Source organism: Mus caroli, chromosome 13 (genome assembly GCF_900094665.2).
Source record: "Mus caroli chromosome 13, CAROLI_EIJ_v1.1, whole genome shotgun sequence".
In the NCBI taxonomy this organism is placed as follows: domain Eukaryota; kingdom Metazoa; phylum Chordata; class Mammalia; order Rodentia; family Muridae; genus Mus; species Mus caroli.
Window position 1 is genome coordinate 9,595,991 of NC_034582.1, and position 16,271 is coordinate 9,612,261.

General features: G+C 41.4%; 1 protein-coding gene across 2 annotated transcripts in view; it reads left to right on the forward strand.

Annotated features, from left to right (window-relative positions):
* B3galnt2 (beta-1,3-N-acetylgalactosaminyltransferase 2) overlaps positions 1 to 16,271 on the forward strand; it is a 43,222-nt gene that overhangs the window by 14,300 nt on the left and 12,651 nt on the right. For both annotated transcript variants that reach the window (XR_003834626.1, XM_021179958.2), the window contains exons 3-5: positions 2,235 to 2,335; positions 6,929 to 7,125; positions 11,715 to 11,810. Coding sequence is in view for 1 of the 2 variants with exons in the window: in XM_021179958.2 (XP_021035617.1) it covers positions 2,235 to 2,335; positions 6,929 to 7,125; positions 11,715 to 11,810 (394 nt within the window). In the remaining variant the exon portion in view is untranslated. The remainder of the gene's footprint in view (positions 1 to 2,234; positions 2,336 to 6,928; positions 7,126 to 11,714; positions 11,811 to 16,271) is intronic.

A 16,271-nucleotide genomic window follows, 5' to 3' on the forward strand; every position in this document is an offset into this window, starting at 1 on the left:
GGTTCAGCAGTTAAGAATACTTGCTGCTCTTCCAGAGAAACCTGAGGTCTGATTTCCCACACCTTCATCTGGTGCCTTGCAACCTCCTGGAATTCCAGCTCAAAGATATCAACTCCCTTTTCTAGCCTTTACGGGCACACTCATAGGCAGTGCAGGCAGGCAGACAGAAGATGATAAAATCAGTCTTTTTAAATAACCCGAGTGCTTAAGAACATCAGTCACATGTAACCTGGGGTTCTGGGAGGTGAGTGCTGGAGCAGAGGCAAAGCCTAGGAAGGCAGAAAACAAGAGGACACAATAAAAGTGGGGAAAGGAAAGGAGGAAAGGCCTGTGTCTGTGAGAGGTCAGCAGTCTCCTGCATAGCTCATGGCAAGCAGGTGTGTAGGAGCAGCCTTGTCCAGAAAAGAACTTTGAGGGGTGTGACTACTTCGTAGTGACTCATCAGAATCTGTAGAGGGAACAGGAGGTGTCTGACTTGAGAGTTGTGCAATCCTCTGGCAATGTGCTAAGTATGACGAGAAGAGAAAAAAAGCTCAGCTAAGGGTGCTTGAGCTCAGGTACCCTCAGGCTATGGTGTACTCTGTAAATGTTTATTGAATGACTCCCTGAAAAAAAAGTGTATTCATATGTACCTAGGTTTATCACAATTTTATTGACATAAAGACTTATAGCACATAATTGATAGTTAATAACATGTAGTACTCTGTAAAATTAGTAAATTCTATTTGGTCAGTTAATTTTCATAAAATGCTTCTATTTTTCCAGAATATTAAATTTGTAGTAAATTTATGGGTGTAATCACTAACGCCATATAGCTGTGAAGTAAATATTTTAGGTTAAAGAATAAGACTTAAGTCTGGAGAGAGAGCTCAATAGGCACCTACTTGCTATTCTAGAGAACCCAGGATCAGTTCTAAGCGCCCTCATGGCAGTTCACAACTGTCTGTAATTCCAGTCCCAGGGGACCCACTACCTTCTTTTGACTTCATGGGAACTACATTGCATGTGGCACCCAGATGTTCATGCAGGCAAAATACCCATACACATAAAAATCATGTTCAAATTTTTTTCTGCTAAGATATGTCAGTACTTTATTCTTAGTCAGTGAAGTCAGTGACTTCTTTGTTGGATCATCTAATAGTTTTTGGACATTGAAAACCTATTCAGCCGGATGTGGTGGCACACGCCTTTAATCCTAGCACTTGGGAGGCAGAGGCAGGTAGAGAAAAAGAAAACCTATTTATATTTTTTTAGTACTGTTCAGAAAGTAAAGGCTGGCAATGTGTTATATGTAGGCTTAATCTGCACTAATATACATTTTCTCATAGTCTAGAGAAACAGTGATACAAGAAATCGAGTCCTTATTCTTTATCAATTTCTGTAGTTTAGATATTTTCACAAAGGCCAATTTCAAGCATCTTCTGTGATGTAATTGGGCACAGAATGGTAAAGAGATACATCATGACTGTTCTATCAAATAGAGAAAAGTGTCAGTAACCTTAGTGAGAAACCCAGAAAGTGGAGAACTTAGTGCTTCCGTGTTTTAAATAGATTTAGTTGTTTCTGTAAATTAATAAAGACTGTACTTAACCATTTACAAAGTTTGTTGAAAATTTGACAACTGGTTCTCTTAGCTAGCACTTTAGAACTCAGCTCCTTGTGGGTAATCTAGATGATAATGCCAAAAAACTTGAGGACTGATTACTTGGAAGTTGTGTTGACACTAGATGTTCAAGTTTAAGAATCATTCTTGGACCAGTTACAGCCTTAGGAATAAATAAGTGCTGCCAGAGGACAGAGAGTAAGAAGAACGAGCAGAGCAAAGAGGGATGAAGGGCAATAGGTAACCTGAGTAACAGATCACAAGGCAACCAGTGACACAAGGTTTGAGAACGGTAGGGACCGCCTCCTACAGAAACAGTAGTCTAGTGAGGGAAAAGGAGAATTGTAAATGCAGCTTCTGAGAAGTTGATGTTACCGTGATCTGCTGTTAGCTAACATGAGCATTTGATGGTAGCCAGGCTAAGTAAGCATTTACCCCTGCTGTAGTATACAGAAGAGAGCTCGTATAATGACACTCAGTAGTTAGCAGTCCTTGGGTTGCATGCCCTCTCCTTTTGTTAGTTAGGCCAGAAAAATAAAGTTATAAATCAGCCTTCATAAATGCTAGGGCCTCAAAGGTCTGAAATGAGCGTGAGGTCTATTAATGACTTTAATGCCAACCCACCTTTCAGTGTGCTTGTGAAGTTCATAATCGGTGCCCGTGGCTGTGAAGTGCCTGTGGAAGACAGGGAGGATGCTTACTCCTGCCGACTGCTCAACATCACCAATCCAGGTGCGTTGTCCTCTAGGCTGCAAGTAAAAGGTACTACATTTTATGGGAGAGTCTAGTTTTAATCACCAAAATATTTGTCATCAAAATGTATGTTCCAGCCTTTCTGACAGACTTATTAGGGAGTCTCTGAGATTATTAACTGACACAGATTTTCAGGGTTGTTCTTCAGGAAGACTTAGTGCATCTGAAAAATGAGATTACTCTTTGTATTATTAGTCAGGGTTCTCTAAAGTCACAGCACTCATGGATCGTCTCTAGAGTAAGGGAATTTGTTATGATGACTTACCGTCTGTAGTCCAGCTTCCCAACCATGGTCATCTGTGAATGGGAAGTCCAAGAATCTAGTAGTTGCTCAGTCCCACAGGCGAGTTGTTTCAGCTGCCCTTCTGGAGAAGTAGCTTCCAGCACATGTGCTGGCAAGTCAGTGCAAGAAGAGTGAATCTCCTTTCTTCCAGTGTCCTTATGTAGGTCTCCAGCAGAAGGTGTGGCCCAGATTAAAGGTGCGAACCACCACGCTTTGATCTGGTGCTTGTTTTTCCCAGGCTGACCTTGAACTCAGAGATCCTTTGCCTTAGTTTCCTGGGATTAAAGGTGTGTACTCTCTTGCTTGAGCCTAAACTTTTCATAGCCACAAGATCTCCTTGCCAAGATCCAGGTCAGAAACTTGTATGTCCCAGCCTCAAGATCTGGATCACAGGTGAACCCTCCAATTCTGGATTGTAGTTCATTCCACATATAGTCAAGTTGACAACCCAGGAATAGCCATTACATTCAGAGATTGCTGAATTTTGAACTTTTGGAAAACTGGTGAATTTACCAGTTAATTTAAAATAGCCATAATATGTATATTGTGAGTTGACATTGATTTTTGAATTATTGCTAAAAGCCAGGAATCCCAGCAGTAAGGAACCTGAAATGGGAAGATCACTTCTACATTAATTAATTAACTTATTTATTAACTTAAAAAGTTAAAAGTCATGAAGTATTGACTAAGCTTCTGCAAAAGAAACAGGTTTGAAATGTAAAAAAATACTTTATTGCCAGTCAGTGGTGTCTCACACCTTTAATCCTAGCACTTGGGAGGCAGAGGTAGGTGGATCTTTGTGAGTTTGAGGACAGCCAGGGCTACACAGAGAAACCCTGTTTCAAAAAACAAACAAAAAATTATATTCCTTAGAATTAAGTTTGTGGAATGTGGGTGAGGATGCATAGGCTGATGCTAATGAGGTCATTCTGTTGGCAGGGAGGCTGTTATCACTGAATTAGCATTCCTGTTATGTTCAGCTGCAGTTCTAAAGGAGGTTTTCCAAATCTCTGTTCAGTGTACTGGGCCTGGAGTCTGGTATTTTAAAGTTTGTCAGGCCTTCATAGTTGTGTATATCTCCCTTTTGATAATATGCAGATGCGGGCTGTGAATCTGGCTCTAAAGCCAGCTCTGCCACATTCTATTAAAAAAAAAAGTATCTATCCCATGGGGACTTGTAGGTCCTGGGACTCCATAGATACTTACTAAAGAACCTGACTTTTTCATAGGTTATATTCTAGCTCACTTTTTAAATATATTGAGCATATATTCTAGTCTATATTATAAAGCAGCGGATTATAGACAAAATTCTACATGTACATGTGTTCTTCTGAGGACAGGTTCCATTCACTTTCGTAGAGAGCAAAAGGATCATAGACCTCATCAGATGTTGTGTTGTTGCTAATGCAGTAGCTTACAGAAAGTTAGAGAGCTGAAAACTAAATCAAAGTTAAACAACTACATACAGAAACCTAAACAGGGCTGGAGGTATGGCCTACTGGCTGGGCCTGCCTACCAGTGTAGGCTGGTCCCACCCGCACCACTTGTTATCTGGAACTTACCATCCCAAGTGCTATCACTAAGAGAGGAGTGAAACGCTCACCATTTAATACATAAACAGTTTTCTAAACTGCACTGTTTAATGTAAGCATATCTTACCTCCTGAGCATTTGGGTTATCTCAGTATCGAAAGGTCATGATGAGCATTAATCATGTTGCCGTATGTCTAGAAGTTTTGATTAATAGCTGCTATCAAAGCAATAAGATTTGCTGCTACATGCAGCTTGAGCTTGAGGTACATTTTGTTTTTAAAGTAAATAGAGTTTAGGAATAACTTGACTTGCTGTTTTTTTGTTTTGTTTTCTTTTGTTTGGGGGTGGGTGGGTTGGTTTTTCAAGACAGGGTTTCTCTGTGTAGCCCTGGCTGTCCTGGAACTCACTCTGTAGACCATGCTGGCCTCGAACTCAGAAATCCACCTGCCTCTGCCACCCAGGTGCTGGGATTAAAGGCGTGCGCCACCACGCCTGGCTGACCTGCTGTTTTTAATACATACACTTCTACTTTGGATAGATGCCTTTTGTCTGCTGAATATATAGATATAGATAGATAGATTGATTGATTGATTGATTAATTGATTATGTATACAGTGTTCTGCTGCATGTATGCTTGAGTGCCAAAAGAGGACACCGGATCTCAGTATAGATGTGTTTGCTGGAAATTGAACTCAGGACCTCTGGAAGAGCAGCCAGTCCTCTTAACTTCTGAGCCATCTCTCCAGCTAGTCCTCTGAATATATTAAAGAGAGAAGTTTGCTGTTATCCAGTTTGGATGATGGTAGTGCTCTCTTGCTTATGGCAAAAATCTGTCTGTGTCCGTTCGCCTCTCCTGCCTCTATCTTTTAACAAGAAGGATGCAGCATTGCCTATTAGTCTTCATCTTATTGAAAATCTGCCAAGTATCAGGACTGAAATGAGGAACCCAAATGCTCTATGTGTACGAGGTTAGGCCATATTCTAGAGTCTCTGGTTTTTTTTTTTTTTTTTTTTTTTTCTTCGAGACAGGGTTTCTCTGTATAACCCTGGCTGTCCTCTGTCCTGGAACTGAGTTTTATAGACCAGGCTGGCCTCGAACTCAGAAATCCACCTGCCTCTGCCTCCTGAGTGCTGGGATTAAAGGCGTGCGCCACCACGCCCGGCTCAGGGCTATCTTTCTTAAGATATCAGTGAACTAGTAAATTCTGACAATGCAGAATTTTGTATGTAATTGTGTTCTTTTGAGGCAAGGGATCCAGTGGTTTTTTCCTCTTCTTCTTTTTCTCCCCAAGATAGAGTTTCTCTGTGTAGTGCTGGCTGTCCTAGAACTATCTCTATAGACCAGGCTGGCCTTGAACTCTCAAACGCACTACCAACTCAAGATCACTACCAACGCCCGGTGATCCAGGGGTTTGTGATGAGAGCTTCTGTGCTAGGAATCAAACCCAGAGTCTCGTGTGTACTAACTATGTGTTGCTGGCCCACTGAGCTGGACTCACAGCCCTGGTTACAGTCTCTGCATTTACGTTATAAGTAAATGTGTGTGGACACACTTGTTTAACTGGGTGGGTTATCAGCAGAGTTTGAAATCATAGTTCTAAGAACTATAGAGAATGTTACCTTTAAAGAAGGGTGTTTTTGTGTTTTCTGTTTTTTTACTTTATTTTATTTATATGGATACACTGTAGCTGTCTTCAGACATACCAGAAGAAGGTATAAGATCCCATTACAAATGGTTGTGAACGCCGGGTGTGGTGGCACATGCCTTTAATCCCAGCACTCCGGAGGCAGAGGCAGGCGGATTTCTGAGTTCGAGGCCAGCCTGGTCTACAGAGTGAGTTCCAGGACAGCCAGGGCTACACAGAGAAACCCTGTCTCAAACAAAACAAAACAAAACAAAACAAAAGGGACAAATGGTTGTGAGCCACCATATGGTTGCTGGGAATTGAACTCAGGACCTCTGGAAGAGGAACCAGTGCTCTTAACCTCTGAGCCATCTCTCCAGCCCTAAAGTAGGTTTTATATTTCTCAAACTAGTACTGGTACTTTGGGGGGGGGGGGTTATCCATATCATCTAATCTATACTGTTTCATTTATAGTAATTAGAAAAGTTTACTTGAAAGAGACTGTTGACTCTGGATATAGCTCTGTGGTAGAGTTCATGCTTAACATGGTAAATCCCTGGCTCAGTTCCCAGTCCTGGGGAGCTAATGAACCAGTAAAAAGAGCATTGACTTGTGTGTCATAAACCCAAGCCGGGTTTATGAGTCTGTAAACCTTTGAGACAATTCCTTAGTGTCGTTTAGGGTTACAGTCTTAACTGGCAAGAGTGGCTCCTCCTACACAGTGACATAGTTAACGTATAGATGTAATGGACAGTAGAATGGTAAGTGATCAAAGTCTGATTTACTTATCTGCCAGAAAGATTTTACAACAAGCTCCTCAGTGTCGCTTGAAGTGATTTCAGTTACTCCTGTTCTGCAGTGCTTTCCTTTATACCATAAACTTTTAATTGCTTGATAAGACGTAGAAGTTTTTGATTTACGGACCAAGATCAAATTCCTAATCTTTTTTTACTACACCAAGTACTGTTTTTATTATATTTATCCAGTCCTCCCATGTAGATACATGCCTTGGAGTTGATTTATATTTAATATTCACCAATGGGATGTGTGTGTGTGTTTGCACATGTGTGTGTGCAGAAGTCTGAATTTTATTTATTTGGCTATATAAACCGTATTCTCATTGTTTGTTTAGTTTTGAATCAAGAAATTGAGGCATTCAGCTTTCCTGAAGATGCCTCCTCATCTAGACTCTCTGAAGACCGAATTGTCAGCGTGAGCTTCAGAGTTCTCTACCCAATCGTGATCACCAGTCTTGGAGTGTTCTACGATGCCAGTGATGTTGGTTTTCAAAGGAACATCACAGTCAAGTTGTATCAGACAGAGCAGGAGGTGTGTACTGGCATGGACAGGATTTTTTTTCTTTTGAAACAACTTTTCTTTGTGGTTCCAATAGATTGAAAGACTAAACCACTCTCCATCTTCCTTCCTATATTGGTTGAAGTTATAGTACGTTGTATTGCAATGCTGGTTTGGGGAGAGATTATTATAGATACATGAGTTACATGTACCAAAAAAACAAAAAAACAATTGGAATGGACTAGAAATTCCCAGTATAAATTCTTCATAGCTTCATTAATGAAGGTGTCAGAATCATGAGCTAGAGAAAAGACAAAACTGGCAAAATGGTATATCAACCTGTAGAAAAATAAAATTATATCCATATCTTTTACCTTACATAAAAATCAGTTCAAACTGGATCAGAAACCTTAATTTAAAACAAAACTGCTCTGGGAAAACACTTCAAGACATAGATACAGGCAACAAATTTCCGAATAGAATCCCAGTAACATAAGAAACAGACTCAAGAACTGACACATGGACTACATGAAACTAAAAGGCTTCACAACAGAAGACATTTATGAACAGAGTGGGAATACTACAGAATTAGAGAAAGTTTTTGCGAGGTATAGCTCAGGGTTGATATTTGAATACATAAAGAACTATGAAAACTAAACATTAAAGAACCTGGCAGTCAGTGACTGGCCAGTGGTTCTCAACGGAAAAGTAAAACTGTTCAACATCTCTAGCCATCAGATCAATCAAAATCTCACTGTAGCCTAGTTAGAATGATCAATGCCAAGGACAACAAAAGAATTTCTGACAAGTATTTAATGGAAGAGGAGCCCTTATCCATTGTTAATGCAGCCACCGTGGAAACCTGTGTGACCAAATCACACACAAACCCAGCTATGCCACTCCTGTGCATATACACAGTGGACTCAACAGCTTTCAGCAGGAATGTTCTCACATCCATGATTATCACTACTCTTTTTACATAGCAAGGGACAGATGAATCATGAAATGGAATACAAATACAATAGAATTTTACTCAGTGATAAAGAAAAATGAAATTGCAGAAATATGTATGGAATGGGTGTACGTTATGTTAAGTGAGGTCACCAAAGCTTGAAAGGTGAATACCACCATATATTATCTTTCATAAGATAAGGATCCTAGCCTCTCACTCTTAAAAAACTGGGTCAATTCTTGTTTGTTGATGTAGGTTTTCCTTTTATGCCTAGTAACTAGTAAGTCCAGATACTGGGTCTGATCTGTTACAGGACCTCTTATTACATCCCTCAAGGAGTGCCAGTTGCTTTTTGTTTGGTTTGCTGTGACAAGCAGTTAAGTTGGCTGGAGAAGACGCTATACTGTTTGCAGTGGACAGCAGCTGAAATCCTACTTGGTTCTTCTTGCTCTTAGTTGGGCTGTCTGGGTTCTGCTTCTGAGGCATGGTGCCTGGGTCAGCCTCAGATCAGGGCTATTTATGTGAAGAGTTAAAGCTCACCCTTTCTCACCCTCCCCTTCTCTCTCTCCCTTTCCCTTCCCCAACCAGCATATGTATGCAGGTCAACTTTTTCTTTTGTTTTCCTTGCAGCTGATGTTTTTATCCCACCAGCATCCTCTGATTTTCTTATATATTTTTTAAAAGTTGATATAGAGTTGAACCTTCAATAAAGAGCACTGAGAGGAAGATGGAGTAGACCAGTCTCCCTTTTTCTACTTTTTGATTCTCTTCCAGGTTTTTTTATTTGAATTTCAGTCTCCTTCAGACTTTCTTGTTGTTCACTGGTTTGTTTTTTTTGATATGGAGAGAGTCTCTTTGTTTTGTTTTGGTTTGGTTTGGTTTTGAGATAAGCATCCCAGGCTGTCCTTAAACTTGAAATTCTCCTTCCTGTCTTAGCCTCGAGTGCTGGGTTGCAGGTGGGCATCATCATATCTGGCGAAGATCCTTTTTATGTTTCCTCAGAGGTCATTGCTGTCTGTAGAATTGGTTTGCTATTACTAGAAGCCTCTTTTCAGTTTTGTTGGCTGGTTTAAGTTTTGTTGAAGTCAGACATGGTCAAACACAGGACTGTAATTCCAATGTTCAAGAGGCTGAGGTAGGAGGATTTCTACAAGTTCAAGACTGAAAGATCCTGACAGAATGTAAAAGGTCACAGAAGCCCTGAAATTGGCAAGATAAATTTCATTGTTAGCAGAACTAGCTTCACTGATTTAGAAAAATAGAGGTGCACAATGCTCTGGCCACTCCTTGAACCCATGTGTCTGCCGATGTTTTGACCGTTCCTTGAACCCATGTGTGTGTCCACTGATGAAGCCCATTGCCAGGTGTTTGTGATATTGGTTGCTGGGGAAGAGTCGGAAAATCTCCCCAGCAACTACAGCCGGGCCAATCCGGAGTTGCTACACCTGCACCAGACTCTTTCCTTGTACCCCTCCCATACCCATTTCTTGAGAATAGACATTGTTTAGATCTGGAAACCCCCTACTCCCCCCTTCTCCTTTCTTCCCTGAGGGCCTATAAAAACTGGGACCCCTTTCCCCTCAAGGTCGACTCCTCTACCCCTGCGTGGGATATGAGTTGTCCCCAGAGCTCTGGCTTTCCCCAAATAAAGCCTCATGTGGTTTGCATCAAGCTTAGTCTCTCGTGAGTTCTTGGGAGTCCGCTATTGTCCTGAGGCCTGAGCAAAGGGCTCCTCTCAGAGTCTTTCAAGACCAGTCTAATCAATAAAGTTAATTCCAGGCCAACCAGGACTATGTAGCTTGTACCACCCTCCTCCCCTCACTCCTTCTTCCTGTATGTATGTATCTCCACTGAGTTCAATTAGTTCTGTATATATAAACATGGGCTTGGGATCATCCACGGGGGAACCTACCAGTAGTCATACTTCAAAAGAAAAGTGAGGGGCTGGAGAAATGGCTCAGTGGTTAAGAGCACTGACTGTTCTTCCAGAAGTCCTAAGTTCAATTCCCAGCAATCACATGGTGGTTCCCAACATCTGTAATGGGATCCAGTGCCCTCTTCTCTTTGGATTTGTCTGGACACAGCTACAGTTTATTCACATATATAAAAATAAACATTTAAAAAATAAAAACAAACAAAACAAAACAAAAGTGAGTCTCCCTCCCCCGAAAGGCAACTGTCAGTAGCTCCACAGCTAATGGTGGGACCTCACAGCTCCTTCCTGTCTCAGGCTGGAGTCTCTCAGTGGCTTGATCTTGTGTTGGTAGTCACTGTTATAAGTTTTGTGTTCAACAAACATGTCATGTCGAGAGGACAGTGTTTCACAGCGTTCTTCCTCACCCCTGGCTCTCCTGTGGCATTCCTGGGCTGTCTTTCTTTTCACCCAGGCATGATCATGTATAGCTAAAGTCCCAGCACTCGGGAGGCTGAGCTTGAAGATCACAAGCATAAGGACAACCTGAGCTACACAATTAAATGTTTGTCTTAAAAAGGAATAAAATTGCAAATGCTGTTAGCAGTGTTAACAAAAGATTAAATGTCTGTTTTGTAACTTGTCCTATTTTTACTCCACCTAAAGAATGTCTGGTTTATGGGTTTATCAGTTAAGAGCACTGGCTCTTTCAGAGGTCCTGAGTTCAATTTCCAGCATGGTAGCTCACAATCCCATATAACTGTAATCCCATGGTATCCGATGTCCTCTTCTGGTGTGCAAATGTACATACAGACAAAATATCCATAAGTACATAAATATTTTAATAAGAATGTCTGGTTTTTAGACAAATTTAAGAGAGAGGGAACACATTTATAATTGTGGTTTCTGTTAGAATAGCTTTATCAAATTACTGGACTGTAGCAATTTAGGTATTACTCTGGTAAAAGTGTAAAAAAAATTTTTTTTATGGAAGAGCTGAAATGGTGTTTACCTAACATTTGCCTAAAAGAAACAAGAAAGCACACAGAAAACAGTACATGTCCTTAGGGTCAGTCCTCTGTTTTATATGTGTTCTCTTCTGAAAGTTCTTACAGAAGAATTTCCATGCACATTTTGTTTTCCGAAGAGATCTATGAACTTACAGTATGTTCTTGGGTATGTATGATGAGTTAGTACAATATGTCGGTTTCATCATGCCAGGGTAGGTTTTTAAAGGTTATAGGAATTACGTTTAGTATTTGAGATCTTAATAGCAACTTTGATTCATTCAGGCTTGGTCGCTCAAGCCTGCAATCCCAGCTGCTTAGGAAGCGGAGGCAGGAGGATCAAATGTATTCTTAGCAACTTAGCAAGACACTATCTCAGAAGAGGCTATGTGGCTGCCTGTGGTAGCACAGTGCTTACCTAGGACACAAGGGGCCAGCAGTTGACTCCCTAGAGCTGTAAAACAAGCAATATAGCACTAGAAAATCTGAAAGATGGGGCTGGAGAGATGACTTAGTGGTTAAAACTAAGTGTAAGTGGTTACTAAGTGTAAGTGGTTACACTTGTAACATAAAATTTAAAAAAGATTTAAAAAACAAGATTTTAAACCGTGAAAGTTGTTGAAGCCACAGTGAGCATGATCAGCAGCACTGTGGATTTGCTGAATGCTGCAGAGTGCCTGGGGATCAGCTGTGTAGACAGTGTATTACAAGAACTGCCTTTCTTTTCTGTTCTCCCCTACCCACCTTGCAGGAGGCCCTTTTCATTGCCCGATTCAGTCCTCCAAGTTGTGGCGTACAAGTGAACAAGCTCTGGTATAAGCCTGTGGAACAATTCATCTTACCAGAGGTATGACTGCAGTGAAGGCCGGTGTAGGCTCTATAGTGTGGAAGCAGCAGTACCAACAAAGCCTGCACTAAATTTTGCAGTTACAGCAACAGAGTTTCACAGCCACACTTTTACAGAAGTATTGCCTGTGGCCATGGTTAACTTGAGAACTCTGACTGTCTTAGTGACTACCGTATTAGGTCTTAATGGACAATAGATCATTTGGGTAAGTTAGATGTTTTACTTATCGAAAGAAATTAAACAAAAACATGTTGGATGTGATGTTGCACACTTTTCATCCCAGCACTCTGGAGGCAGGCAGATCTTGTGAGTTAGAGGTCAGTTTGGTCTACAGAAAGAGTTCTAGGACAGCTAAAACAAGAAAAGAAGAAAAAAAATAAGGTACAGATAGGATAATAGGCAGTATTTTCAAGTTAAATAAAACTTTAATAACACTTGTGATATCTGAGAACATTCTTGTCACCTCTGAGTTGCTCTATAGCATTCTTAAATTTTATATGCTGGAGACCATTTCGGCTTGTCAGGTGCCCTAGTGGCATCCCGAGGGTTTCCCCAGTGTAGTCAAGGACTGTGCAAGGCAGGTCTGAGCCAACCTGTTCATAGAGTCCACTTCTGAACTTAGTGCTTTGAACCACAGTAGGGGTTAGGGGCCTGGACAGCTGTGTGTCCTTCCAAACTATCTTGATTGTCATGCTGTCTGAAAGCTGAATTAAGATGTGAAAGCTGGACCAATCAACACTTCCCTAGTAACCACCAGTTTCATGGTGGTTTTCCTGTCAGGGCAACAGCAGACTCACACGTTTTTATAGTGTGTTATTTACCTTTGGCATCACAAGTATTTGAAACAACATTTTGTGTCCTGGTTAGTTTTATGTCAGTTTGACATAAGCTAGAGAAGAGGGAGCCTCAATTGAAAAAAATGCTTCTATAGGGGCTATCGGCAAGTCTGTGGGGTATTTCCTTAGTAATTGATGGGGGAGAGCTCAGCCCATTGTAGATACCATCGCTGGGCTAGTGGCCTTTGGTTCACTAAAAAAGCAGGCCGAGCAAGCCATGAGGAGCAAGCTAATAAGAGCACCCCTCCATGGCCTCTGCATCAGCAACTGCCTTCATGTTCCTGCTCTGTTTGAGTTCCTGGCCTGTCTACATTTGATGATGAACAGTGCTGTGGAAGTGTAAGCCAAATAAACTCTTTCCTCCACAACTTGCTTTGGTCATGGTGTTTCATCACAGCAATAGTAACCCCAACTAAAACAATATGTTAATTCTGTATCAAAGGAATCTTGTGGAAGGTCCCTGCCCTCTCAGGCTGGCTGTCTCTTGTGAGGTAGAGTTACTGCACTGGGTAGTCCAGGGGGCTTTGTGGGGACTGACTTGTGGTTTTATACATGTAGACAGACCACTTAAAATGTGCTGCAACCGTCATTGTCTATATGCAGAGCAGAGTCCCCCGTGAGCCAGTCATCCACTTGCTGGACAGAGGACACCTAACAGTGTGTGAGGCTGGCTTGTGGCACTGGACTGTGGGTTCCACAATGAGGAACCCACATTTAGGGTTGAGATTGAGAAGCTTCTTGAGGGAGGAGTGGCCAGGGGTCGGGCCGGACAGAGGAGTGGCTTCTTGAGGGAGGAGTGGCCAGGGGTCGGGCGGGAAGGAGGAAAGCAGGTTTATAGTCTCTCCCCTCCTTTCAGTCACCCATAGAAACATTTCCTTGTGTGTAAAATGCATTACTTTCCCTCAAAGCGCTGTTGCTCTTGAGAAGTGCCGCGTCATTGTGCGTCTGCATTTCTCTGTTTAGGACATGGACAGCAAACGAGGGTGGGCATGACATAGCTGTGGAAATGCGAGCCACCTAAGAGACAAGGCACTCACAGATGCTGACTCTAACTTTTTTGTAGGTTTGTGGTTTTTAAAAGTAAAAATTTAGATAGGGGCCAGGGGTGGCAATAGTTGGAGGATCTTTGTTGATTTGTTTGTTGTTTTTTGTCAAACAATAATTAAATTTTTGAATAGTTAATTTTTAAAAAAGTAACAGAAGACCTGTCTATACCAGCAAGAGCAAATGAGTACTGTTCTGTCTACCTTACATTTTACAACTAAAAATAGTTTTATAAATTCTTTGAGAATTTATTTTGATTCATTCACTCAAATTCATTCAGGATCCACCATTACCTTCTTATCACCCAAATTCTAGTCCCCTTTTTTAAATTTTCTGAATAAATCAGAGGCTCCAGTTTGTGTAGTCTATATCCAGAGCATGTTCACTGGCATGTTCACCTGCCAGTGGCCTCATCTTTGAGGAGATCACTGACTCTCCCTCCTACAGAAGCCACGTCAACTGTCCATACTTGGAAGTTGTTTGATTGTTTTTATTGTTGTTTTGAGACAGGGTCTCACTGTATAGCACTAGCTACCCAGGAATCTACAATGTAGACCAAGGTAGGCTGGTTCCCATCTCACGTTCTGCCTGCCTCTGCAGGCTTGAGTACCTGGCCTGGAAGGAACTTTTAAAACTGACATCCCTAAAAGCCTTACTTCCCTTTTAATCTTCAAGGTAAATATACTAGATAATTTATTACTTTTGAAAAATACTGAGAAATTAGAATTACTTATTAATGTGGGATGATTTTTATTTTATATATTTTCTAAAAGGCTATAATAGATGCATATTAGCTTTATAAAAGAATAATCAACCTCTAGAACTCTAGACATTAAGTTCATACCATGTGCAGCTCTTTCTTTGTTGAAATCTGTCTTGTATACATGGTTTGTTTCATTTTTTGTTTTTTTCCCTACATCACATCTAATGAAACCTAGTGGGCATGGTGATTGTGTCTTAGCAGAGAAGTGAGGCTGAGCCTTGGTGTAATGCTTCTGTGAGGAGAAGTAGATGATCTCACGTCATTACTGTCAAGCCATCCTTACACAGTAGATCGCTGGAGTAGCATCAGCACAGCCTGTCACATTGTGTTCTTTTGTACAGTGTTCATCCTGGGGCCTGCCCACTGAACAGTAAGCCTCCAAGAGAGCCACGTTAAGTGAAAACTACTGTGTGTTTAAAGTAGTACTTTCTCTAATTGTATATTTTTCTTAATAAGCACTTGGAATCTAGAGCTGTTTTAGTAGAAAGCATACTTGTCGTGCAGCTGAGTCACTATGCACACTACTGTGAGTTGGACGGACACTTATGCTTGCTTTGTTTTGAAAAGTGAGTCTCGAGTCATTTCTCTGGTTCACAGGAAGTTGATATTGTTCACATGCTTTAGCTAGCTTCTATGTTGTTATGGATTAGAAGTAATAGATAAAATAATTATCATGTGGAGGGGCTTAATAGTAACTTTTACTATTTTGTGAGATAATTTGTAATTCATTTTCCCAGCCTGTCACCATGATTTTCATGGTCTTCAAACAGAGTTACCAGTAATTGTTTTGGATTAGAAGCTTCCTGGTTTTATGAAGCCTGTAATAGAGAATCGAAGGGTGTGTGTGAGATGTAGCAGTTGGCTGTGATCTGCATAGGGATGGGAAGAGTGCTTGCTGTGGCCCCACCTCATACAGCTCAGAGGTCATCCAGGTCTTTCTCACCAGTAGACGTCTGTGGAGATGATCTGGCCCAGTTATACACTAAATGGAGTTGAGTACCAGGAAGCTACTGGGAAGAGCAAGTCAGATGCCAAGTGTCACTTGAACTGGGGACAGAGAATGATATGCTCTGTTTCCGTACCTTCTCTGTAGGCCTAAGGTGACATTTTCACAGGTATCTGTCCTTCGGTGTGGCTCCACATCAACTGATTTGACCCTTGGCCACCTGTTTTGCTTTACTTGGCAAACTCAGGCCATTTCATTCATTCCTGCCCAGATGTCCTTAGTGAGTTCCAGATGTGCTAGCTGACCCTGGGCATTCAGGAGGTGTTGTCTTCCTCCCAACCATTTTCATTGCCTGTGCTTTCAGGCTTGGATCTAAGATTTTCTTAAACCAGAACCATGGGGTTTGTCTTCAGATCATAGACCTAAGTCCCGTCCATTCTAACTTGTCCAAGGTGTTCTCACCTCTTCCACATTTTACTAGAAAAGAAAGTACAGGAGATGGGTGCATGAAAAAAAACATGACTTGGTATAGTACTTGATTTGGGCATTGAATTTGATCATAGCAATAGAAATTGAGAATTTTGAAGTGATATTTCATCCGGGAAAGATGTGACCAGGCACTTTACAACAGAATCTGTTTCTCCTTCATATTGTTACATTGCCACTTAGATTTTGTGTGGTTGCCAGGGTCAGATTGTTGGAGGTTATCAAGGTCACTACTTAAACTTCACTCTTAAGACTTGGAACGAGCCGGGCGTGGTGGCGCACGGCTTTAGTCCCAGCACTCGGGAGGCAGAGGCAGGCGGATTTCTGAGTTCGAGGCCAGCCTGGTCTACAAAGTGAGTTCCAGGACAGCCGGGGCTATACAGAGA